At 40.4% G+C, this 27,532-nt stretch overlaps 1 protein-coding gene across 2 annotated transcripts in view; it reads right to left on the bottom strand.

Annotated features, from left to right (window-relative positions):
* Positions 1 to 12,094, bottom strand: part of LOC104373843 (neuronal acetylcholine receptor subunit alpha-7) — a 40,973-nt gene extending 28,879 nt beyond the window's left edge. The window contains exons 1-2 of one of the 2 annotated variants that reach the window (XM_086620340.1): positions 11,707 to 12,094; positions 10,359 to 10,498 (exon numbers count right to left, since the gene is read on the bottom strand). In XM_086620340.1, coding sequence (XP_086476466.1) covers positions 10,359 to 10,498; positions 11,707 to 11,761 — 195 coding nt within the window. In that variant the 5' untranslated portion in view covers positions 11,762 to 12,094. The remainder of the gene's footprint in view (positions 1 to 10,358; positions 10,499 to 11,706) is intronic. The other variant, XM_086620341.1, reaches the window with a different exon arrangement.
* Positions 12,095 to 27,532: the final 15,438 nt, after the last annotated feature.

Here is a 27,532-nt window from a genome sequence, read left to right as displayed (position 1 = left end):
AGTTTACTTCAGGCTTCTTCTGGTTATTCTTGGAAAATAATTCTCTTCATTTTGCATAAATTAAAAATTCAAAGTAAATAAGTTAACACATTAAAAATATTAAAAATATAAGTAATTAAAATTCTAAGTGAATTTTAAAATATTTCTTTTTCTATATAAGAGCTTGTACATATATGTTCCCTGCTGCCAACTCATTGTGAGATTTTCCTTTTTTATTTTTCGCCTTTTTTGTAACTCAGAGATATATTTAAATTGGGAACAGTTGGATTGTTTAGTAGTCTATTCAGGCGAATATGGTGAGGAGTTCAGGAGAAACTGAAGAATTCACATCTGTATCATCTAAATTTGAAGTCATTCATTTGTTGTTTCTATGTTAATACGCTGTTCATAGCTCGAAAAGCGTTTGCGTGCGATCCATTGACAACGCTTTGTTCAACCGCTGTCAGGACTATTAGATTTGAACATTACTGTAAACTTTTTATAGTGTGTGCTTTTCTGAGAGAAAAGCAGACACTGTATCTGCACAGGTCTGAGAATACAGCCCTAAAATGGAATGGAGAACAGAAACAGAATACCACCTACTCGACTGTTCAAGAGCCATAGCCCACTGGGACTACCAGTTAAAAATGTTAAACCGGGACTGGTAATCTAATGGAGTCCCCAAGCTGCTCTGGTAACACAGCGGCTCCCAAGGGTGGTGTCAGAGGTGAGGTGCATTGCTTTAGCAGCGCTTACTGGCTTCTCTTGCCATTATCCCTGAAACTGCTGCAGCACCTTTCCTGCCAACTTGTGGACCCATGCAGATGGCTTTACAGAAGCGGGGCAGAGGCCGTGATGGTTTGGTGTGGGTTGCTTTTCCCCAGATAATTCATCCACCCCACAGCACCTTCCCACAGCAGAAGCCTTCCCAGAAAAGAAATGGATATGAACTTGAGTATTAAGTAGTGACATGATGTATTGTCTAGTACTTGAATATGACAGAAATATTGTTATTTTAACTATATATAGTCTTTTAAGAAAGAGGAACAATTCTGAATATTACAGGGAGTATATTCATTTCAGTCCCCAGGCTTCTGACTTAAAAGCTTTGTATAAGAACAAGTATTAGTTAGCCAGACCTGACTCCCAGAAATTATGTCCTGTGCTGTAATTTTGTTTTATTAGCTGATTACTGAGGACTAGTAATAATTACTAGATGATGTGACTTTGCAAATTCTGTTGTTCTAGTAAAAGGTCCTGTGTAAAATGTGAAAGCTTTGTGTTCTGGTCCCTGTACTCTACAGCAATCCGTCACAATGGAATCTATTTTCCAGGACCTTAATCATACTTTTCACAGTAAGGATGCAAACCTTCTTCATCACAAGTGGCATACCAGCAGATGTCTACTCACTTTGTAAGTTAATGGGGCATCCTTAGCAATGGAGTCAGAAAACACAGCATTGAGTACTGAGCTTTTATGATTCATGTTGATTATTTATATCACAAAGGATGAGAAAAATGTTAGAGAAACTACTCTGCTTTACTCATATTATAAAGCAAACAAACAGAAAAAACCCACTGATTTGTATTACAATTCCAAAGACCTCTCCTGTGGAACCAGACAGCAAAACAGAAGTCCTGATGTTCATGTACAACGAACATCTCTGATGTCCTCCAGTTAACGGTTATCAGGACGTGGTTTATAGTCTGTAGTCAGTCCTTTTCCCCTCCTGCAAACTGCCTTAAATTAGTTTAGTTTCATTGTTTCCCATTCCATCCTACAGAACATAGATTGTGTTTAAAATATCTTTTCCAGATCTAATACTGTTTGAGAAGACTAGGTAAAAGAAAGTGAAATAAAAAATAGTCAAAAAAACCCAGAAGATATTTAGAAGCACAGGAAAAATGGACGAATATCACAGAAATAAGGTTGCACTTTCTCTTAGTATATCACTGTCTCACCACAGTAGGGTAGGGAAAGGTGGTGTCTGCTCGATTAAATAGATCAATTATCAGAGTATTTTAGACTATTATTTGAAAAGATCTGTTCTTCATATTTCACGAGGAAGCAGAATGCTTTATTTTCTGTTATAATCCAGTAACTTTCATAGGTATTAAACTAACTAAAAATATCGGAAAGCATATCCCAGCACTGTTCCAGTTTTCTAAACTCTCAGGAATAAATCATGGTAGAATGGAAATGGCTGCAAGATTAAAATGAAAACGGTTTCTCCCTTTAGCATTGAGGGAATAAAGATCAAGCAGCAAAGTGAGAAGAAAATAAAGCTTGGAGAGACTTTTTCTAATGTACACAAATGAATGCTAAAAATTAAAAGAATAATGCAGGTTTGATGAGCTTCTGCCACAACCATTGTTTGCAAAGAGGCTGCTGGGGTTTGATAAACAGCTTAGGAACTTCTTTAGCACTATTTCTCAATGAGCCTCTTGATTTGGTTGTTTTATTAGTCTTTCCAGATTTAAATTCCTTTTTCCCTTTCTTTTTTTTTTTCTTTTTTTTTGGCAGGGGAGATGTTTGGTTTATAGTCTGTTTCTTTACAGAAGCTGTTCTGCCTCTTTGAATGGCAGCATAATTTTCTTTTTAAAATTTCAAGATATTTCATATTACTGTCTTGCCCAGTGGGTCCAGGGTATTTGATTGCAAATACCGAGTTGCAGATTCTTATGCAGACGCTTCGCTAAGCACTGTATGTAAGTCATTGAAGTCAACTGTATCACTTACACTGTGTAAAATGAACCAAGGACGAAAGCCCTTGAATATATAAATCTAAGTCTTACAAGTAACCAAGGGCAATGTAGGATGAGCAAACTTTGACTGAGTTCAGATAAACATTAAAAAGTTTATATGCTTTCATATTTCCTTTGGTCTGCACAAGTGAGTTGAACAGCCTAAAGGAATAGGATTTCTCTTGAGATTCTGCTGCTGCTCACTACAAACAAGTATTCAGCACATTTTTTTGCCCTAACTAGAAATTTAAAAATGAAACGGGAGAAACTGGAAGATAAGCGAAAACTGTTTTGTATTAAATGATTTAATTAGCTAGTAAATGTCTGGAGGAACCATGAAAGATTCCAGACTAAATGGTGTTACCCAACATAAGTAAGAACTTGAATATTCATGTAGATAAACAACTAAATTCAACTTTCTTAAAAATTAATTATTAAATGTTGATTCTTCTGCTAGTAAATAAAAAATAAATCAGGGTCGACCAAAATGGACACATTCATACCCACTAAAATGCTTGTCACCATAAGTCTTGCTACAGAAGTCCCAAGCTAAGATAGTATTGATCCAGCGTTTTCCCAAGTTTAGCAACTTGGCTCAGATAGAGATGGAACTAGCTTGTTTCTTTGCTAAACATATGACAGACTTTAAGTGAGGAAGAACCACAGGTAGAGGTTTGTGAGCAGTTTAAGCTAATCTCAACCCAAACTAAGTACTGGTCATCTAGAAAAATGACTACTTAAAAAATTGATACCGCTAGCGGCTCAGTCCCAGAGGCACTGGTGCAAGCCAAAGGGGTAGGAACATGAGGCCAGAAGTTTCAGCAGCAGAGCACTGAGATCAGCTTAGGACACTCACAAAATGGTGCCCCAAGTTCCACATAGGAAGTTGGTATAAATTCTAGATTCAAACCAGAAAGTCCCAGAGCACAGTAATGTTTTCAACAGTTGCACAGTTGAATATATATTAACAAAAATTAATATCAGAAAGTCATGGGTCTGGTCCCAATGCAATAACTCTTCTAATTTTAACTTTAGTATTTTTATGCTGTCTGACGTGCTTTAACAGTTGTTATGATATGAACGATTCTGATGTTAAAAGAATTTAGTCTATCAAAAGATAATTAGTTTGTAAATGTTTTGAAATAAAGATGATCTTTTCATCTGTGTTTATGTATCATTTAGCACAGGGAGTCTGGACTGTGACTACAGTTACAGAGTCGATGGAATGATAAAATATAATACAAATATCTGCCCTCATACAGAGGCAGTACTGACCTGTCTTTGGATTCAGTTAAGAAAACACTTAGGCATCAAATTAAACTCATTTAATCCAAACAAAGCATCCAGCAGATGGATTATTTGATTCTATTTCTAGTGCATCCAAATATTTCTTAAAATATAATACCCCAAATTTCACATAATTTAGGCTTTGAAAAACACATGCATCAAATTGGGTCAAACCAGCCCTTTTACTCTACTTTTACAACAAAACAAAGTTAAATTCTAGTTTTGTCCTCAGTATTCTCTGAGCCCCTCTCAGATTTATGTCATTTGCAAATTTAATAAAAATATTACCTACTCTATCTTCCAGATGAAATGAAATGAAAACACTGGAATATATGTCCTGAGTATAGGTTCCTGGGGAATCTCACAATGTAACTAAATCTCACCATTTTGACAGTGAACCATTGACAACTACTCTTAAGATTTTCTAACCAGTTCTGCCGTGTGGATCTACCAAGGCCTTATTCTCTATTTTTTTGCTAAGAATGTTATTCAAAATGGGTTTAGTAAAGTCAAAATACATACTCTGCTGCAAGTAGTTAAGAAATCTGGTATACTTCACCAAAATTATCTTTATGCTGTGTACCCAATTTTGCTGAAGAAGGAAAGGCACCTCATTTTTCTAGAAGCGTTTTTTAGTGTTGTTCCCAAGTTGGAACATGGGAAGTTCTGTTTAGATATTAGGAAAACAAGTCTACCGTAATGATAGTTGAATACTGAAACAAGTTGCCCAGGGAGGTTGTGGAATCTCTCTCTGTGGAAGCGTTCAGTACTTGACTGGACACCATCCTGAGTAACGTGATCTATTTAGACATATTTGGAGCAGGAGGGTGGACTAGATGACCTCTGGAGGCCCCTTCCAAACTAAAATAAGACTGTAGGATTCTTCTACTTGTTTAGATAGCAGTAAAAAATGAGTTTGAACTATCACTGTATATCTCAATGTATTCCACTTCTTCATGTCTGTGTCTCTAAGCAGTAATTTGCAGTGCAAATGTATGAGCATTTTGCATTAATTTCTAAGGTTTCATCTTCTGACTTTTGGGGATGGAATTCCCTCAGATACCTTTCTCTTAATTGTGTTAACTTACAGTAGATACAAATAGGCCTATTGTAAAAATTTCAGGCTAGGCACAAAATTAATACCTTCGTGATCGCTCTATTTGTTTTTCTATGCCATTCACTGTTCTCCAGGAGATGTAGCGGAGTAGGGAGCACTGCTGCTGTGTCTATTCCTAGTGTTCGCTCTGGACCAATAGGTAGTGGCTGAATATTCTGCTCTGATGCTATTATTAGGATGGATGTTACCAGAGAAAATGAGAACGTTAGAAGGTGTTTGCCTCCACATAGCGTTTTATAAAGTGGTGGCTGTCATTTTATCCAGTGTGGAAATTATATAATATCAGCATATTTCAAGAATCTGTTTCTCAAAAATGCCTATCCTGGAAATTTTTCCTAAGCGTAAGTTAAGTTCATACTCCATGCCAACACTGAAATACTAGACAGGCAGAGGCTGAAGACTAGCTTTTTGTGCAGATAGTGAGGTTTCCACGAGGTGAGATGTAGAGAAAAATAAGTAGCTTCTCTACATCACGTTCCTTGTTTTTTTTGACATCATACAGAAGCTATGACCTTGGCCAAGTATGACCATCCATTAAACCCTCTTCCTCTCCTGCCACTAAGGTATGCAGATACTCTTAGCATTTGTCTGTTAAGATTTTCCTTCTGTGCTTATTTAATTTTGTTTAGTTTTCTTAAGTCAGATATTTCCAAACAGTTTCAAATTTAGATCCAGAGAGATGTTCATTATCAGCCTATCCGTTCAATATACATTGCTTTCCTGAAAGGAGTTTTGAAACAAGATTTCAGCAAATCAGAGAGGAAGTAGGTTATTTTTCACTTCTTTCATGAAATTGCTTGGCATTTCTCATTTCAAGAAAATGGAAACAAATAATTATAAAAAGCAAAAAAACCCTCTTATTCCATCTTCCAGTATTATAACAACTCAAATGTCCTTGAAGAGCGTTTCTGGCCAGTTGGCTGTCTCCACTTCATTTTCACTTCAGGATGATTTAATTGTAAGATTGTTTGCAAAGGTTTAAGAGCAGTGATTTTTCTAGTAAGGAGTACAGGAATAAAGCGAACTGAAAGATACCCAAGATCCCTCTCTTGACAGTTCTTATTAATTTGACACAGAAGCTTTTTTGAAGTCCACTCCTTTCAAGCCTGTTTCTTTCCATTTCACCCCCCATCCTTCTCCACCTAAATTCCACTTTTCATCCAGACTCCTTTGCTGTCTCTCAGGTCTACCATGCGTTGGCACTTCTCTAAGCACTCTCCCAGTTTCCCACCTCTCCTCTTCATTCATGTGTCCCCAAACTGCATTTTTCTCATGCTGCCACCGTTTCCCTTTCCATTTAGCAACACTTTTTATCTACACCAGCTTGCCTTCTCATTCAGCAGTTCATTAACCGTATTTTCTAGTGGACCAAACTAAGATGAGGCAACCAGCACTTACAGGTCTCTCATTATGTAGTCCTGATACTACCATGCAAATTAATATGTAATGCCAATACAAAGAAAAACGTATCTCCAAGCATAGCATAGAAATAATTGCTAGTTTTAGAAGGAAAGAGTTAAAAACTGAAAATGTAAGGTAGGAAACATCCACTGTATTTAGAAAAGGTTTCATATGCTGTCTTGCTCTTTCCTATCAGCGAAGTCAGAGTGGAATGGAAGAGACTTCAAGTAAAGAATAGCAGCAGCCAGGATCCAGCCTGGCTCAGTCTGATCTGGCAGGGATTTGACAGATTTGCTCTGGATAGGTTTAACTCCCAGTACAGCTTGTATCAGCTGAGAAGCCATTAAAGTGAATATATAAACTACAGGATAGTATGATGGTGACATGTTTTGTTTCTAGCTTGTTAAACCAGTAATTGTTATTGCAAGTAGATGTCATTCCCACCAGCATTTGCTTCTTGTTGACAATGAAGAAAACTAATTTGGTTTATAGTGTGAAGCTTAATTTACTTCATGGTTGGTTTCTTTCTTTGCCTGTCAATCCCAGATCTCTGAGAAAGTAATGCAGTCAGTTTTATAGCAAGCAGAATGAGCTGTAACTAAACGGCCAGTACAAAAACTATGGCTTCTTGCTGATTATGAAGAGATTTTTTTGAAAGGCACATACGATCAAAAACTCCCTTTTGAATCATATTAGCCAAGACTGCCAGTCATTGACTATACCCAGATTGGCAAGCGATCTGTGGGTATTTGCCCTTCAGTTTGTATGGTTTTTAATTAAACTTGACAACTCGGGAAGAAATTAACTCTGTAAAGTTGACCGCCTGCTGGCCTTCAGCCATTTGTGTCTGCAACAGCCAACTGTTCATACAGTAGTGAAGGACACGGATATAGCCATGGTAGGAGCGCAGGGAAGAGAGAGCTCCAGTGTTAACTCATAGAAAGGCAAAGGAAACCTTTGTAGTATAGATGCAATTTAAATAGGAAAAAGGTCTCGTGGGCATTCAGCTTATCCTATTCAGGAAATGTTTTTGATGACGTAAAGAAGGCCTCTGTAAGCTGTGTCATCATTAGGAGGGTTTGGCCACACAACAAACCTTTCCCCAGTGTGGTTAATACCTAAAAGAACGTTAGCTTAACATATTCAAGCCAAATGTGTCTATATAGAATGACACCAGAAGTGCAATTCCTGAAACCTGGGGAAAAATTGGTCTGTTCACAAGTCTGTTTTATTTTGGATTGAATTGCTTTTTCAAGCTCTCCTGTTCTGAAATAATTCTGAAATGAATTGTATGTAGTGTAGTGCTAACAGTAACAAAACCAAACAAACAAGAAAAACCCCACAGCATCAAGGTTTTTATTTTGGTTATCAAAATAAACCAAGCACTAGAGAAATGTTTCCTGAACACAGAGTTGTACAACAATCCTTTGAAGGGGACTGTACTGTCCTGTACCGAAACAAAAGATCTCCAGTAGCTGTGAGAAGGTACATATGCAGCAGGAGGTCATTCCCCAAAAGGGAGCTACAGAAGAAGGTCTTGTAAACTAAGTCCATGGTTGGGAAAGGGTTTTATTGAAGCCTGGTTTAAGATTCAGTTGAAGTACCATGTACTGTGCTGAGTTCTGCAGGTACATTAGAATGTAGAGTTTTGTTCAGGTGCTCGGTTTCAACAGGCCTTGAGCAGACTGGCTAAGCTTTCCTGAACATATTGGCCTATTACTACCAGAGACAAAAATCTAATTAAAACCAGAGATACAAAGAACATATAGCTACAACTGGAGACTCCAGGCAACAGGAGCTGCTGCAGAAGCCACTAAGGGGCCTGGTGCACTGGAAAGAGGAGCTACACCAAAGCTCCATCACACAGATGACGTGAGGCCAAGAGAATCAACTGGTTATTTCTGCCCTGTCCTCCACATTCCCTGCCGTACACGGAAGGTTTGAGCCAGTGAGAATAGCTGCAGCAGTAGCCCAGATGGGGACCTTCAGGCACTCAGATATTTGAAGCACTGTCTGTCCCATGCTGCCCTTCATTCTCTCCACTTCAGCTTCCTTCTCTTACTTTCCTCTGACCTGCCTTGTCCTCGAGACTCCCACTGCTCTTCAAATGCCTCTTTCTTGGTGTTACCTTGACACATTCTAAAGGAATCCAATTAGAAAATGAATCATGAAATTAATATATCCCTTATTAACACAGTATAATTCAATCCTTTTGTGTTGTTCCTCACTTTTACACTTTTTCTGTTGCTTCTGATTGTCCAAAGGCATTCTTGCTTACTTGTCTATTTATACTGACTCTTTGTGCCAGGAGACACCTACTACTTGTGTCTGCAGAGTGTTTGGCATGAGGAGATCCCCTTTTTTCAAAATCCGTAAGCCCACCCATAATAAACACCATTAGTAACAAAAGCATGCCCAGATGCAGCTAGTGGGATGTTAGCATCATCTGTTACGTCAGCCCACAGGTACCGGCTTTTATCTCACATCACAGTTCTGGTCTAATGCCTGGCTGTCCTCCTAGCTCTCAGGTGCCCGTGCAGTACAGCCACAGTCTGCATTGAGCTCAGTCTTCCAGCACCTTTTGAAATGGCTGCACTCTGCATAACATATTTTTCCCTCACCATCGTTCAAAGAATATATGGCTCCATATAGCTGCTGTTCTGCTCGTTGGTATCACATATTGAACCTCGACTGCCATGGACAAGGATGGATCTGACACATTTCGCCTGTTGGCTTCAGTGGCACTGACCCTGAAACAGCTCGCTGCCTGCGACTGCCTGCTCTCACTTTGGCAAATAGTAAATATCGCACTGGAAATACACATCTCACTTTTCACCTTGGGTCTAATAAGTCTAAAACTTGTGAAAAACTTGTGCATAGAAACTAGGAGCATTTAAACCTGCAGAGTTCTCTGTGTGTGTGTGTGCTGGCCTTCAGATACTAAATGAACAGTGTCTGGATTTTGAGAATCAGCAGCTTGTAAGGGAACAGAAAGCAAGCCACTTGTCATTAATAATCCCATCTTTCTTCCTTTTTTTTATTTCATTGAGCCTCGAACTTTAAGCATCTGAGGAAAAGATAACGGCATTTTGAGGTCAACTACTAATTTTAAGTAATTAACTTCTTTATTAGCGGCTTTAGCTAGTTGAATTCAGTAAAAGCAAATACTGTAAACCCACTTATATGTAGAGTTTGATCTCTGTGCTGCTGTGACAGAATGAAGCTTAAATTACTCGTATTTGAACCCAAAAGATCCTACACTGCATTTTACAAGCCTGCCAAGCACTGCACAGGAATACCTATTGATAGACCAAACAACTGTAGTTGCAAATAGAGCAGCTAAAATTTAAGCATATAGAATGTAGCAGTCTTGTCTAAATAAGATAAGATAAGAAATAATATAATTTGCATTTTGGCCTGGGCACCCCCTTCCTCTCCATTCCCCCCCCCATCTCCAAAAATAAGAAGTTCTTTAGTGACCACCAGAAATCAAGACCTTTACTTTTGCATAGCACCCTCCCCCTACACTTCTTGTTGGTTCTAAGTACAGTTAAGGATTCAAAAGGCAAAGTACGCAGTTTGAGCTTTACTTTCAATATTTCGTACTGCTAAGAAGGTTGGGAAATACTGACAAGAGATCCAAGAAAGAGGCCAACTTTACTTTTACGTTTACTTCTTTAAAAAGGCAGTCAAAATTTGGCATTGTGTCTTGAATTATTTGTGCTTTCCAACATCTTGCAGTCTTCCTTCACTATCACAAATCTCCATTCTGGGAAGAAAAAAATCCACCCTTTTAAAGAAATAGTTTCCTAGAAGGTTACAGACTCACCACATCCATGATCTGCATGAGGCTGAGAGTGAAATAGACAGTGAGCGGCTGGGAATCATTTGCAACTGGTCTCTCCAGAGGGTTGTAATTTTTCAGTAGCTCCTTATAAAGCTTCCTTTGGAACTCTCCTTGCAGGGACTCTTCGGACACAGGAATAAATAGATAAATAATTAGGGTTCTACATCAGAAAGTAAAGTTAGGACATACGCTCTTTTCCTGCTCTTTTCTTTTCTCTATTTCCTATCTAAAATAATAGATCCTATGTATCTATTATTTCACTGCTGCATTCCCAGAAAAATGGCACTGTAATTCATATAGTTCATTAGCTACTACAGCAAAATCTTATCACAAATGTATCACTCTTTCTTTTCATCCCAGCCTTTAAGGGGGATTCCCTCTTCGATCCTTTCTTGGCCGGCCAGGAGGGATAAATTCTAAATGCTAATAGTGCTTCGACAACATATGCACCCTTTGGTCCAGCAGCAAGAAGCGGTGAAGGGGAAATACACTACCTGTGTTTGGACACCTGTCCTGGCATAGCTATAACGAGGAAAGCAGAACACAGACATGGCAGAGGGCATCAGCAAGACAATGGGAGAAAAATGGCCACAGGTTAGACTGAATCCTGCTCTCAAACTGCTTCACATTGAGAACTCTTTGGGGCAAGTGCTCTCTGCTTTGTTCTCTGTTCATGCAGCTACCAATAAAGTGGGGGTACAGGGCTCCCGGCAGAGATGATAGGCACTACATTAATATATGTGATCATATTCAGGGATTTCTGTCCTTTTTACACCTCAAAGCCAGAGAGGGTCTTTATTCTTCCGTCTTTCTACGGAGCGAGAGGGAGCAGGTCCACCTGGATGGAGCAGAGCAGACCAGGGACAGAGGCAGTTTCAGAACGAGAGGAAATCTGGGTCGGGGCAGAACAGGTCCTCGGAGGCGAGCCCTCCCCGTCCCCACTCCAAACGCACTTTCTTCTTCCCTCTAGTTTTCTAGTCCTGAACTCCCCCCACAAAAAAAACACCGTCTCTGCCCCGAAGCAGCTACAATTTAAGCGCCTGACGGAGTTCGCTCCCCCATCCCCATCGCTCTGTCCACCTCCCATGTCCCTTCCCGGCAGCTCCCAGCGCTGGCGAGCCCACAGAGCGGCCCGGGACAGGGCACAGCCCCCAGCCGCAGCGGCAAGACGTGGGGAGAGGGCTGGAGGGGACGGCGATGGCCGGGGGACCGGCCGTGCTGCGGAGCACCCAGGGCAGCCGCCCCGCGCTCCCGCCTGCCCCGGCCGCATCCCGCCCCGGCCGCATCCCGCCCCGGCCGCATCCCGCCCCGGCTCCCGGCGTTCACTCACCGCGCACGAGCCCCGCCGCCGCCAGCAGCCACAGCGCCAGCTCCTGGAGGCCCATCCCGGGGATCTGACAGCAGTGGCGGCTTCTCCCGCCGCCAAGCCCCGCCAGCCCCGAGCGGGGCTGCGGCGCCGGCCGAGCCGCGGATCCGGGCCGCTGGGAGCCGCCGGCGCCCCGGGGACCTCCGGCAGCTCGGCCCCTTCCTGCGCCCGCACCGGAGCTCGCCCTACGGCGCTGCCGGCTCCGGCGGAGCGGAGGGACGCTGACGGCCCGCCTCCGCGTCCTGCCTCTCCGCCTGATGGATTTCCCTCCCTTCCCTAATCCTTGAGCGTCCCCGGGCCCGAGGGGCGGGAGTGGAGCCGCTCGCAGGCTGTTACCGCAGCCGGAGCGATGCGGTGCGCGGCGGAGCGCGGCCCCGGCATTATAGAGGCGAGAGCGGCGGCAGCCCCCTCCCCTGCCGGGCGGCCGCGCCCCGCACCCTCCCCGCTCCGCGGGGCTGTCCCCGCGCCCTGCCGGCTGGCGCCCTCCCCGCCCGCGGGACGGAGTCACGGAGAGCCGCGGCTGCTCCGGGCGGGGCGGGGCGGGGAGCCAGCCCTGCGTGCCCGGGTGCCGGGGCAAGGCACTGCCCGCGCTAGCCGGAAAGCAAAGGGCATCGGGTCCCCGAGCGCCACGGAGCTGCCCTGCCAGCCCACCGCCCTCCGCAGCCCGGTGCTCGGTCGTTCTCCTTGGCCATCGGCAGCGGCTGCTGCTGGGAAGGGCGTGAATTAGCCCAAAGGGCAGCTGAGTACCCCGGGCAGGATAGCCGCTGCCTGGGGCAGCGGGAGGGGAAGGTAACCAGGGTGGGAATCCAGGGCAGGGCCAGTCCCTCCTGGCCTTAGCCAGGAATTTAGCTTCAATCATATTTTGGGGAGGAGGGAGGTGGGCAAAATGACGTTGCATACATGGCTGCAAAATCCCCAGCGGAGATGCAGGGCTGGGGCCTCAGGTGCTAGATTGTCTAGATGTGGGAAAAACAACCATGGCTGAGGCCGTTGTGTTTAGTGCTTGACAAACACAGAGCTGAGTAAAATGGTGCCTGAGCTCCTGCCTATGTGGGTATAATGCACAAACTGTGCCACGGTTGGAAAGCAGGCCTAGAAAATTCAATGCATTTTGTTGGTTGGCTGGTTCCCATTTGCAACTTTAAGCACATTTTTGAGACCATGCATGGGTTATTTCTTTCATTCTAAATCCCTGCCCTTCAAATCCAGTTGCTGCATTAAATGAATGTCCTAGGCATCTGCATTTAAGGAAGAATGGTATTGAAGAGTGTCCTCATTTGCAGGGGGTAACTAAATGCTTGTTTTCCAAATAACCCAGCAAACAGCAGTTTATTAGTCCGCATTAATTCGCAGCTTTGAAAATCCAGGTAATCTGTTTTGGCTAAAGTACTGACCTTATTTATGTAGCCACTGTTTAAATATTTTTAAATGTTGAGCACAGAACCAGACAAAATTGAGGGCAACCCAAGTAGGCCAGCACATTGGTGCATCATGTGTTCCAGCTGTAACATACAGGAGGACCGAAACATGCCCCTTTTCAAATGTGCCAACATTGCAAATAATTTTACCAAGAGGTAGTGGAAACCAGCAAGTGGCAATGGTAACCCTCCCAAAGCCAAGACATAGCTAAGCAGGGCCATACGCTGTTGAAGTTCTCAGGTATTTTTTTTAACAGTCCGTCTAGGTTGAGTTTATTATTTCTCCTTTATGTTTTGTGGTGGGTTTTTTTTCTGTGAGATCTGGACATTTTTGGACCAGAGAAACCAAGTGTTATTATCCATTTGTACTTCAGCTCTCCCATGGCAGTGCTCTTAGTACCTGGATTTTTGCCTTGTCTCATTTTGGGAAGGAAACTTATTTTCTTTCCTCCTGCTCCTGTTTCTGGGTGTACAGTAAGCAGCATAAATTGTTCAGGCAAGAAATCTGGAGAGGAAATCTGCAGTTCATGGCTGACCTCTACTGTTGGCTCATTTTTTTGCTCTGCACATTGCTGTGTTGACAACTGCCTCACCCTGAGTGGTGAAGGCAGAGTCAGCAGTGAAAGCACTGTAGGAGCATGCGCTGCCCAAGGTCCCCAGGGCTCTGTTATGGGAGTCAAAAAGTAAACCCTTCAGGGGATGGTGCAGAAACTCCAAATTCCGGTAGTATAATCACTGAAAGAATAATTCGTAACTAATTCTTTGATAAATCTTGACCTATTTTTGTTTGCGGCAATCTCATTTGGTTTTGATATTAGCAAATTAAATTTTATAGGCACTTTAGAAATTCTCCTTAGATATTCTTTAATAGCAATCAACAGCCCAACTCCTCAATTAAACTGTGTTCAATCAGGTGCATTCCTTCTAAAGGGTTTACCTTTCTAGTCAGAGATTCTGGTGTGAATGCAGACAAACAGCAAAAAAGGGTTACATTTGCTTTCTGTAGACATCCTGGCTAGTAAAAGTTAATTTCACAAATATTTATGTGGGTTGATCGGCTAGATATTAGCAAAGAAAGATTAGCAAACACTATACTGGAGTCCTCTAAAAGCCTTAATTTATGGCACAAGTTATCTTTGTAAAATTCTATTGTTTGCAACTTAAAAGCAAGCTGTACAGTCTGTGGCTAGCAGAGGCTCTTTTCTGTGTCTCCAATGCCCACCAGAGAAAAGACCCCCTCTTGTCTGACCTTTAATTCTTCTTTCTGTTGTGTGCTACCCAGCCAGGTGATTTGGAGGGAGCTGTTTCCCCTCCTCAGATAATAACTTTCTGGACACAAGATGAACACAAGTTTATTTTAAAATTACAGACTGTAGAAACTATTGTGGGTCTCCCAACCCACCTCCCATGGTTGGGCATTTGCCAGACTATAAACAGTTTGTTTCTCATATGCATTGGACATAATTAGATATGGCCAAATGTGTGTCCATCTATTTGTGAATACCCAACACATTCACAGAGATAACGGTATGCACAGATCATATATGTTCACATGAAGGTCAGGCATAGGAAAATGTTTGTGGTAATGGTGTGTATCTCATGCCGGCATGCTGTCTATTGTTCTGTTATCTGGCAAGCAAAGAAGTAAATACAGCCTTGTACCAAAGGCAAAAGTCCTCATTCGAGTACTATTTCAGATCTATTTGGAGAGTCTGAGTGAGACACAGAGCTATGAGAGAAACAGCTACAGGATTCTGAATTGACGTGTCTATAGAAAAGACCCTCATCATAATGGTTAGAAGTTTGTTTATACCAAAAGAGTATCTTCCTAGTTTCGTTTATAAGGCTAATCTCATACGTTGGTCAGTTTAAAGAGCCAAGGGCTGAAGAACATTCAGGATGACTCTTGCAGTCATTGCAAGGTGTTGCAGTTGTCCAGGGGTTATAATGTCACAGAGTGTGAGAAATATCCTCTTTTTCTCTTTGCACAGATTTACAGATGAGCAAAAGCATGTGCCTTCCTGATGCAACTGAAGATGATAAGATAGCTCTGAGATTAGGCTGATAGTGAAGAAGTGACCATCTTGTACTATACGCAACTGAAGAGGCTGCTGTGCTTTCTGGCTTTGACCTAATATTTATGCGCCTGCAATGACCGGGGACTTCCGTATCAGTAAAAAGATCTGCTTTGCCTTCTTTTTAGAGAAGAAGGTAGAATAGGCTAGGATTTTCAATGGTAACTTACAGCATATGTTAAGGTGAGACATACTTAATTTTTACCTTTTTTTAAAAATTATTTTTAGGTAGCCTTATTAATTGCATCTCATGTTATTAGTTATGCTCTGTTGTTTATTTTGCACAGCTAGTAGTCTCAGTGATGGAGAATGTGTATTTGATGACCTTGATTTTTTTCTGTAAAATTTCTGTAAACAATATATTGCTTCTTCCTTGCAAGAGGTAGCAGGTAGTCTTGATGTTGTTTTCTATTGAAGGATAAATTAATGATGTGAAATCTGATTAATTTTGTAGTTAAACTTTATATTCTATACATCCAGTCTTGAACAGAGGCTCACAAAGATAATGTCTTCCCAAATTCTTAGCTCCTACACCAGTATGTGATTTCCAGAAAATGATCCGTTCCCCAAATGGTCTTTTGTTGGAAACAATAAAGAAAAGCATACACTATTCTGTTGTTTAAAAATAACAAAGCTGCTGCCCTCCCGCTTTGTAAAAAGTAACTTCAGAGAGAACATTTCTGAACAGTGCTCAGATGTGAAGAAAAAGGATTTGTAAAATTTACCTAATGAATTTGTGTAAATAATGAATAGGGCCCGTGGTCTGTAATGCCAGAATCTTTCAAAATTAGTTCTTGACTTTTCTTGCTGTCAGCATACGCTCACATTAAAGTGTGAGCATAGTTATTAAACAATAGTGGCAACGCCACTGTGGTATTGTGAATGAAATATCTCAGATGAAGTAACTGCAGAGATTTCTCAGCATATCTACCCTACAGGTGCTTTTCTCTGTCAAAAAACATCACAGGTTTTCACTGATGTCATGCTTAGCACATTTCGACTTTGCTTTCTGTATATGGAATTACTTATCCCTCTCATTTCAGCCTCTGTAGGTCCCTCTGAGCCATTTTGTAGTTCCAGGACTTGGCATTCGTTTCTCACTGACATGGAATTCACAGCGTTACAGAGTCACTTTGCCATCTTTTTGTATGAGTGTGAACAACAGAAAGTTGGCAAAACTGCTTTTCTTCACCTTGGTTAATTTTAAATAACTACATAATTTAGGGTTCACAGAAGCTAATTAAAGTTGACAAGAAATCTGCATTTTAGGCCTGCAGCTTTAACAGATCCTTATTTATAAGCATCTGAAGATCAACCTTATTTATCTTGTCCTAAAGCAACACACTAGAAATTCTTCTTTGCTGAAAAAATTACCATCTGCTACGACTTAAATAACTGACATGAATTCCACAAAGACGGTCATTTGATCTGTAAAGCCCGTGCTAGTAAGGCCTTTGACCATGAAGCTAAGCTCTAATCCTTTCAAAGACAGAAATGTATGAAGCCTGACTTTTTTTCCTGGCAATGTTAAATAATGTTGTATCAAAACAGAGAGTGAATTCATTTAAACTTTGGAGTTATAGTTGAGGCAGGTGATATGAAACAGGTCAGTCTTACAAAGCCAAATTTCTGCAGATAACATTTCTAAAAAGAAAAGTAGTCAGGATGCGCTCTTCTGCTAGAGTAAACTGAATTTTGTCCTTTAGAATTCTAATGGTTAAGTTTTGGTTCATCAAATCTATAAATTTTTAATATGGCTGAGGGGAGAAAGAATATTTTTTTTTTTCAGGTCTCTTCATTTTGTCTTTGAATGCATGGATTACAATTTTACAACTCTGTCTTACATTGCCTAAAACCAGCATTCCCTAATATTCCCTCCCATCTTCTTCTGCAAAGTCTCAGTATTGCTCCTAAAGTAAATCAGTCCAGTCTGTGTATGATTTATTTTAACTAATCGCTGGTGAAGGTGAAGTTGATATTTTTCAAGCCTATGGAACAACAAATGTCATGTATCATCTTCTGTTTTAGATGAGATCTTGTCCTTTCTCTGTAATTGCACCCTTTACACTGGCACAGCACGCTGATACCAACAGCAGGCTGCAAGGGGGCAAACGCCACGGTGAGTTGCGAGAGACAGGAGAGGAATTCATCGCGCTCAGCTCCGTAGAATGGCAGCCAGTCATGGCTCAGTGAAAAATGCTGTTTGTCTCTGAACGGCTGGTGACAGGTCCTTCAAGGAAAGTGTCGCGAACGGTAGCAGTCAGAGAAGGGAAACAAAAATGAATCATTTTTCTTGTCACAATACAGCATATTTGGAGGCCGTGGATCCTTCAGAGACAGGGAGATTTTCAAAATGAGTTTCCTCACAGGACTCAAAGGAGCTCTCAAAGCAGCTACCAAATTGTTTCACCTGTCAAGATCTGTGGACCTCCCCAGGGAGGAACTGAAACTACTTTAAATACATGTTTTGATGGAAAATTCACTAAAAATAATTCAAACCGCTAGATGTGATTTACTTTATCTATTTTATCTGGATCCTTTACATAGAGAAACACAGACTGAGGTACAGTGTGTCCAAAGTGCAGAAGATGACTGGTTGTGGTTTTGCCACGTTCAGGAATGCAGGCCAGGTTTTTCCGCACGAACAGCACGGCTCAGCACGGAGCTCTGACTTTCCAAACATGGCAAACGTAAGCAGCAGGCTTGCTGAAATGGCCAAGTGTGTGGGAGTAGTGGGTCCCTCGTCCAGCTAGACTTGTGATGTTACTGTTTGTGACAAAGTGAGTGAGATTTTCCCCTACTCATTCCTGCTTTCAAAGACGACCAGCCAGTCTACTGGTTACATCAGCTGCAAAGCCGGCGACTGTAAGTGGGCGTACAAAGTGTCAGGAGTGTAAATCAGGAAGCAGAGGAGTGCACTGCGGCTGCTGTAAGTGAAGGCGAAAAAACAAGCCTAGAGCCCTGTGTTCCAGCCCCAGTACCCGCACTGGACTGCAAGGAAGCCGCACTGGACTGCAAGGAAGCCTTGCTGAACAGCCAGTGCCAGAGAGCTGGGTTGATCACCAGGGTGGGAATGGCGTATTCATATGAAGGGATGTCTTATAATCAGATATTTAAGTAATACGCAGAAAATATAGCCCTCCATCACATGTGGTTCATCTCCTCAGCGCTGAAGAACCTGACAGAATAAGTGACTGACTAATGGTCCCAGCATAGATATCTGAAGTAACCATTTTGTGAGCAAGCTGTGTGGTAGCAATGAAAATAGACACATGCACAGAGGAAAGACTTTTCAGTAATAAACCTGCCTTTGATTTTAGTGATAGCTAGTTCTCAAAATAAAACTTCCCTGTTTTCCAGTAACATCAAAGGGGTTTTGTTAGTCATGAGTGAATGCAAATTGCCTTCAGTGTGTTTTCCTTGAACTACATTTAAAAGACCGCAGTTGGTTCATACAGTATTATGGACAAATTTTTCTAAAACTTCCTTTTAATATGACAGAGAGATGAAAAAAAAAGGAGAATGTGGCCATAAAGTACAGAGGGAAAGGAGCTGCTTGGTTTTTTCAGTGATTTTAATTAGATTGGAGGATTTTTCAAGCTTGGATAAGCTTTCAGGTATTTCCTTTAGCATTTGTTTTGCAGGAGGAATTTTAGACCACTGGTTGTTTTAATGACTAATTATAAGGTAAAAGACATGATAAAAATAAAGTAAAAACCTGACCTGAAATTTATCTACCAATTAGACCAACATACTTGGAATGTCTTCTTACATTCAGAGATAATCTTGCTTCACACAGCTCTAGGACTTTCTTCTTCTGCGTGTCTTGCTAGTGCAGATACAAGCAGCCAAATTCCTGGGTTTGTAACTCTATTGGTATTGAATTTGATCCATTTAGAACGTTATTAGAGCATGAGAAAAATTATCACGGTTACCTGAGCCAGGCAAATAAAGCAAGAAATTTACAGAAGTCTATTGAAAGCTTTCTATTTTTGTGTTTCAAGTAGATTTTTTAGCCAGAAATGTTTGGATATCCAGACTTTTTTTAATGAAACTAAATTTTTGGAGATTTGTCTATTTTCGCTCTATACACAGAATGTCTACCTAACTGAAACAGTGTTGCCACTTTTTCCAATTTACATAAGTGAATCTTAATTTTTAATTGAAGCTATTCTCCTAATAAATCCTCTGGGATGCCTAAATAAAAATGCCATGGGTCTCTTTAATGGCTGTAATTCAAAGCTATCTTTTTATCACGGTCAGAATTGTTATTCTGCATTCCCTCTTAATTATGAAGATAATGCAATGTGACAGGTCAGAGGCAACAATGACATTGCTGATGCCAGCCTGCCAGGATAGCTTGTAAGTAGCTGAGATGGCTTGAATATTTTAAGTAAAAATTTAATTTATGATTTTGCTGATGCGTTGTCTGTGTTACTGATTTTTATATTCCAAACATGTCAATGTTTTCACATGATGATGATCAGCAGATAGAATATGTTAATAATAGTACAGTTTTCAAAAGCACCGCAGTGATTTAGAGCCTATGTCATACTTTTTAGAGAGATTCTGATCACCTGGGAGCTTAAGTGTTGTGGGAACTCAATGAGTTTATATGCCTAAGAGCAGGTTTTCTAAGCAGGCAGCTTCATTTTTTATTCCTAGGAATAAAATAAATAATAAATCACCAGAATATTTTTGAAAATTTTACCCTATCATTTTTTTCAATTGTAATATTTAGAGTCGAAATATTGTGTAACAAACTCAAACTATTGATTTTGAAAGTTCTGAATGTCAAAGCCCAGAAATCCCCAATTAAATGTGTTACAAGAAGACAATTTCCCCAAATTTCTCTTGCAGAATGGAGATCAGCTGAACATGTCTGATGTAAGCCAAGCACAGGTGCTTCCTGCTTCCCACTGACCGCTTTAGGGTATTTTGTGACAGAGGACTGGTAACTCACTTGTCAGCATGATCCTGATAGTTCACTGAACAACAGTTTGGCAGTAACATGTTTTTCCTGACTGCTGACCTGGTTTGAAGTTGAGTTACTCCACTAAATCGTTCTGTTTCTCTCTTGGGTTCTGAGCTGCTCTAGGTATTCTGCTGCTTCTTTAGCCTCCTGTAGCAGATTGTTTGATTCATACGTTTCATTGCTGGATTCAGCCCCAAATTCCAGTTCCGTTGTATCATCTTTCTAATTTTTAAGAGGAAGTGGCAGGATTCCTTCAAGGAGGGAGGAGGAAATAGTGTTGTTCTGTGAATGTGCTCATGTGATAAAGAGTAGGATGCTAATAGGGTTCCCACCTGGGGAAGACTGACTGCATAAGGACAAGAACAGAAGAGACAGAGGTGCTATCTTGAGAGTACTGGCTTTATTGGAGTGGTAGCTCTTTCCCTCTGCTTATTCTCCCCCCTCCTTTTTCGATTGAACTGATGTCTGCTTAGCCAATATGGCTTACCTTTAGCAGAAGGATTGACTGAGTTTTGGATGGAATTTTAATATATTTGCTTTGCTAAGAAAGTGAGTACTTGTAGAACTGCTGGGTTTTGTTTTTTGTTGGTTTTTTTTCTCTTCTTTTTAATGAAGTCTGGGAATTCATAGACCATCTTATTGTTGGTGCTAGCGCACATTCAGGTTAATTATTTGAGAAATGTGCTTCTGTAATTTATAATCCAGTGAGGATTATTGAAATATTTTCAATGCATACAATTTTTTCAACAGAGACTGCGTAGACCGTGAAGAAAACAAGAATGTTGCTGTTGAACTTACGAGGCTGAGATACAAAGCAAGTTGGAAGAAGATGACAGCCAAGTAAGTCTTGAATTTTTCTCTTTTAACATCTTACTAGAGCCACATGATTCCAGAGAGTCTTCCTTAGGAAAATTTCATTAAGTTCAAACAAAATAGGATTAAAATGAAGTATGGTAAAATATTCAGCAGAGCTCTGCTTCTGAATCTCCACTTTTTAGGCCTGTAAGGCTTAACTGCATCTTACCAATCTTACCTTGAGATACATAATTTAACTGAAAGTCCATTGCTTTAATGACCAAGAGCTAATGAAAGGAACCCAGATTCATACAAAGCTGTGGTACTAACATACAAGGTCCCCAGTTTCATGCAGGTGCCTGGTAGATACATGTGGAAAACTTGGAGTGGGCTCTGAAGAGCAGTATGTGGGTAGAGAGCCACCCAAGGCAAAGCGGTGTAGAAATACTAGGAATACATGCAGGGCTTACGTGTTGTGTTTCTCTCTCTCTGCATGTTCCTGTCTGTCTGGAATATCTTACAGAAAAGAATTCAAAATTCATTAGGAAAAATGAATATGATTGTTTAAATTGATGCTTGTATTACTGGTGGAATTGAGTCTTAATTACAGGACACTTGTATATATTGTTATGACATAAACCATCACTAATAACAGTGCCATTGCTAAGGCAGCAGTACCTTTTGTGTTACTTCAAACTGCAGATTATCCTATGTAGAATCATTTTCCTGACCTTTCTGAGGGACTTCTGTAAGGTTTTCTTTTTTTTTTCCTAATATACTGCTATTTATAAAAATTCTTGAAGTGAATCACTGAATTCTGAGCTTTGAAATTCTTTGCAAATAGCTGCAATGAAACTTGCCTAAAGTGTAAACGAGCAGCAATTTAAATATTAACTATCAGTTGATATTTCACAATGCTTCCCACATACTCATTTGTAAAGTGCTCAAGCTGTAAGCTTTGTTTAAATGGCATTTATTTACCGCTGTGGTATAACTGAAAGTTTGATGTTTGAGGAAGGTTAACACTGGTAAGCGGGAACTAGTAACAACTTACCTAATTGCTGTGTCATAGCTTTGCTGTGTAATCTCGAGAGATGATTTAAACTAATAGTGTGCTGTTTCCTCCAGCTTGAATTGCTATAATCCCTATCTAACAAGGATACTGTAAAATAATTTCTTGGTTTATTATACAACAAAATGGTATTGGTGTGCTTAGACATAACTAATGTGCAGCAAGAACATCTGTTTACAAAGGGTCCTTCAGCTTCTGGGAATTTGAAACCATCAGGTTCAGTAGTGGGTGAATTAAAGATGATAGATAACCAGACTCCATTAATATATTAATTTAATTGCCTTGAGTGAAGGAAAAAAGCACAGGAAGAAAGGCCATTATTTGTCTGGAACACTATCTCGCAATGGATTTGTTTTCTATCAGTATCAAACTAGGAGCTCAAATTGGTCACAGTTTGCAAGAACTAGACCATTGCATTACTTGTGGTGGTTTACACTTTTCTCTTTTCCTCTCTTGCACTAACTCTATGAATGCCTCTCTCTGACTTTTATTTTTTTGGTACTTCACATAAAAATAGTGATTTGGCTGATAGTAGATTGTCACAAGAATCCTTAGCACGAGTACAAACCGTTCTGGGACTATGGGGTATGGGGCTAATAGTATAATTGAAACCACAATCACAGAAGCTGTCTCGGGCATCCCATATGAGCCAAGTATGTAAAATATGTCTTGTACTCATGTGAAAGCCAGGTTCATCATGTATGAAGCTGCAGATTTGTTTAGATGCAAAATATAAGTTGTATTTTGGATGCCACATATAAATATGTGTAGACATTTCAGTATTAACCACTACTCAATTCCTTCCTCACTTTTTCATCATTATTTTTTTAATTTAACATAGTGTGGGAGTTACTAGAGCCAGGGCAACCTAATGAATGTAAATAATCAATTTACCACTAGGTAGTTCACAGAAATAAAGGGCATAAAGCTATAGATAACAGACCCAAATAGCCCCAAAACAATTGGGAGATCCAGTATCCCACCACTGTGCTTTGTCTTGTGGTGTCAGTACTATTTGGATTTTCCTAGTCTCCCCTCACTCTGGATAATGAAGGTAAATTGCTACAAATAAACAGTGATAATATTACACTATTCATTTTTGTCTCATTAGTCTATGATAACTGGAAACCCAGAGTGTTAAGTAATGGTTAAAATTTTGCTAATTTTCCATGATAACTGGAAACCCAGAATGTTAAGTAATGGTTGAAATTTTGCTAATAATGTGGTAAGATACCAGGAGACCATACCAGAGACCAGCAATCCCTTTTGTTCTGCAACATAAAACATTATACATGCAAAGAGGTAAGCAAGCAGTTTACTATATACTGTGAGCTGCCACATTTGTTTTAGGGAGATTAATCTCACAAAGGAAAGCATATGCGGAATTGGGTCACAGCTCTTCACATATTCAAAATTGTGTAAGATACAAAGTGATCAATCCCCATAAGATCCTTGTAAAGTAAATAAGGTTTATTATTTATGGTAGTAAACAGGTTAGCATTTATCTTTTCAAAGCATGGCACTAGCATAAAATATGTTTTAACTTCTATTGTTTTCAGTTATTTGCATTTTAAAAGCTCTACTTTGAGTTGTTACACCTTCTTAGAATTTCATGTTTTATATAGTATAAGATACTTGCAAGGTACTGAAATTACAATTCTCAGAGCCAGTGAAGAACAGCGCGTGGCACAATATGGAAATTCGGTGCTATTTATGCAGACATATGTATATTCTAAAATACTATTATTGAACCCTTTAAGTTATTCTTAATGGAGATAGCAAGATCACAAAGGCCACCTCGCGAAGTGAGCGCCTACCTAATAACATCAGGAAATGGCAGCACGAGAATGAGACAGACAAGTCCCTGAAATCTATCTTCGTTTATAGCCTGTTTCAGCTTCAGTTGCCTGTAAGGGAAGCCTGTTTACTGCGATGGCATTAGAAAATGACTCTTAGCAGAAACTGAAGTCAGGTTTAATGACAGTAACTGTTCGGAGTATGTGCAGCAGTGCATGATGCATGTTATTTTCATTCCTGTCACTTTACAAAAAGCAAATGTCCTTTCTCCTCTCTCTCACCACTAATTCCTACTCATCCTCTCATACAGTTCAGGCTTTTTGTATCATGACAATTACTACTTCAGTGTTCTTCTTAAACAAGATCCTAGTTTGGTATACACCACTGATGCTCTGCCGAGAGCAAAACATGTTTTTCACTAATCTATGCCAGCAGAAGTTACGGCTCTCCCACATGTTTTGCAAGATTTGAGGTTATTCCACTGTATTATCTGTTGATATATCCTTGCATGGATTGAGAGCAGCGTTCTGTGCTAGGCCCCGAGTTTCACCTGGTAGCAACTGCTCAGGTTATCCTGTGGTCTTTCAGCCAAAGTCAGTCGTGGAGGGGGAGACAGTGCTGGGAGAGAAACATCTTCCGCATGGCTGCAGCAGCTCCTGAGACGATCGATGTGAAATGCATATTGCTCTTTGAGCTTTGCTTGATTTAAGATCTTACGCTTTAGAATTGCCTCTGAATTTTTTCTAGGTTTGGGAGTTTGGGATTTTTTTATGCTTTGTGTTCACCAAAGTTCTGCTGACAGAAAATGTAGCAGAGAGCTTTGGTCCCCAGTCAGCATTCCTTGCACATCCGCCTAAAGGACCATCGCAGTCACCCTCACAGAATTTTGCTTAACTAAACATCTGCCTTTATTGAGATTTTAGAGAGTAATGTCTTTAGAATGTTGTTGTTGGATTTTTTTTTTTTTAAATGTGTAATATTGTGAAATATTTCCAGACCAGTCTCAGTAGCATTGCGGCATTTAAGGCTATCACAGATACAGCGAGCGTTTTCCTTTGCTTGCCAAGAGTAACAGTGACACCCTGTGGCCAGTTCTAGAGAGGACTTGCACCAAATTTCCACTATTGTTTTCTTTCAAATTTGCCTCTGAATTTCTTGCATCGTGGGGCGTATCACAGGAGAAATCCCTCCTCTTCACATAGAGGGGCCTCATCGATTTGTCATGTGTCTCTCATTAGACGTTTCCGTTACTGGAATACGTATCTGATGAGCACTTTAATTCTAAGATACGAGGAATGCTCTGTGACCCCGATGGTTAAATGCTTGAGAAGGTGGAGCAGGAAACAAATTGAGACAAGAAGAAATTACGTTTCAGTTTAAATTGATGTTGCAGGAGCATACTGCTGTTCATTATCTATCATACTGTTTTTTTCTAAAGTGAAAACTGTCCTCTGAACTATATCAGTATGTAAAGACCAAATATCAACAAGATAAAACTGTACTACACGAACAGCTTGATGTTGAAGTTAGGCTCATCCTTTTAACTTTTATACTTGCATCATTACTTTGGTTTTCTTAATGAGTCTAAATAACACAATTGCCCTGTAACTACTGACTTACTGCCCTGTAACTAATTCTGTTTCCAGTTAAGGTTTTTTTTAGGGATGTAGGAAGGAGAAAAAGTTTGAGAAATATTGGGCAAAGATCCCTATGAAATTTCATCTGAGTCTTCTATAAAACACAGATTGCTTAAAAAAAAATAATGAACGTGCAGGAAAGAATGTCATAAGTGAGGTTTTGCATCCTCTTGGAACGGAAGCCCATTGTGTCTCGTCCTATCGAGAGTCCATTTAGGTTAGGTGCTTGGGTGGTGGCGCAGTGTTCTTTAAGCATTGTAATAGACTGCATTAGTCAATGGTTTATTCGTGAAAGATTTTTGTAAGTTGGTTAGACAAGTGTCTAGACAAATATTTTAAGTAGAGTTGGCCCTGTCTTGAAGCAGAGAGCTGGAGCAGATGGCTTCTCAAGGCTCTTCCCAGTCCTTCCTTCAGTGAGTTTATGGTTATGCCAGCGTACTTTATGTTTTAAATAGTATTTTGGGCATATTCAGTGTTATGCTTTCCCAAACGCACTAAGTCTCGCTCTGTTTGCTTGAACGTCATCCAGAAAAACATTGCCTCTTCTCACTACCTCCTTCCATTTGCGGGCTCTGGCAGACCTGTGTTTGGTACAGGTAGTGGCTCATAGCACGAGTACTTATGTTGAACAAAGAAAACACGTTACTTCCACCATCAAAAGCCCTCTGTATCCCTGAAGGACTGGCACACAGGAATGTCACTGGAGACCAGCACGGAAGGGAAAAATAAAGGGGCAGCTCCTCTTTCAAGCACAGCTGTTTCCTTCTATTTGGTGTTACAGGATCTCTGCAGGTCAGTTTTTCAGAATCAGTTTCTGCTTTGCAAAATCAAATTTTCATAGCCCATCGTGTCTGTAATATTGTTCTCCTGGCTTCACAGTTACTCCCCTGGGGGCATGCTGTTTCTGAGGAGAGGATTTTGCCGTACCAATTTAAGATGATTGAAAGATTCAGGGATAGTAATTCTCCCTTGAAGAACTCAGCTGTTACTTATCAGCTATGAGCACTCCCTGACAGACTATGCAGACAAGACATTGTTGACCTATTTTCTACAGAAAACTTTTTTTTTTAAAAAAAAAAGGAACTGCAGGGAAAACAAAACAAAAGAATTTATTCTCCCAATTGTTTGAGCAGAGTAAAATGCATCAGGCAAGTAGGGAGCATGAATTGTGACATATCAATTAACGTGCCTGTCCTTGTGGGTTCTGTGTTTTGTATCAAATATAGTATTGTTTGTAATCTTCAGCTCTTTCTAAAATCTTCAAACCTGTTCTGTGCTTCATCAGCAGGTAGCTACTCTTCCTTGCCTTTGACCATGCAGCTACCGTTCCATTGCTCCACTTTTCTGACTTACTCTTTCTCTGTTGCTTCTCCAGATTTTTTCAGTCTTTCTTTATATTACTTTTTTCCATTCTGTCTTTTCCTGAATTTTTCTGCAGAACCCTCTTGGTCTGGAATGTGTAACTTCCTGTCACACCTGACTAGCTAGAGCACTCTGTGCAAAGGATGGATGATGGACAGGTTACACCTGCGTGTGTCCATGTGTACATCTAGGCCTAGTTCACTGTTTCTATCTGTCTCTTCCCAGCATATGAGTCCCTGTAGCCTGTGCCTCCCTCCATTTAGCACTTTATATAGTTTGAAGGCACTGCTTGACAATAGCTCACGTTTCAATATTGTTTTATTTGGGCTTTTAGTTATTTGCTTTACCTGAGGTTTAGGAAAAAGTATTTTCAAAACAGCAACAGTAAAATTGGATAGGGTTTTACGTGTTGTTTTATATCTAGATGAATCACACAAGATTTTTTACAAGAGAAACATTTTATTAAAGCTCTATATAAATTGTTTCTCTGATTCCTTGTACGCTTTTCATATCCTACCAGATTCTCTCAGGTACAGACTTCCAATTGCAGAAGAAAAAAGTTGTTGGTTTTTGTTGCATCTCTCTTTGCTTCTCTCTTTGTTCTTTTCTTTTTTATAAAACACCAGTGATAGCTTTTCCATTGCACATGGTTAAATATT

Source organism: Tauraco erythrolophus, chromosome 14 (genome assembly GCF_009769465.1).
Source record: "Tauraco erythrolophus isolate bTauEry1 chromosome 14, bTauEry1.pri, whole genome shotgun sequence".
NCBI lineage: Eukaryota > Metazoa > Chordata > Aves > Musophagiformes > Musophagidae > Tauraco > Tauraco erythrolophus.
Note: the sequence above shows the minus strand (reverse complement) of the source record. Positions and strands in the feature narration are given on the sequence as shown.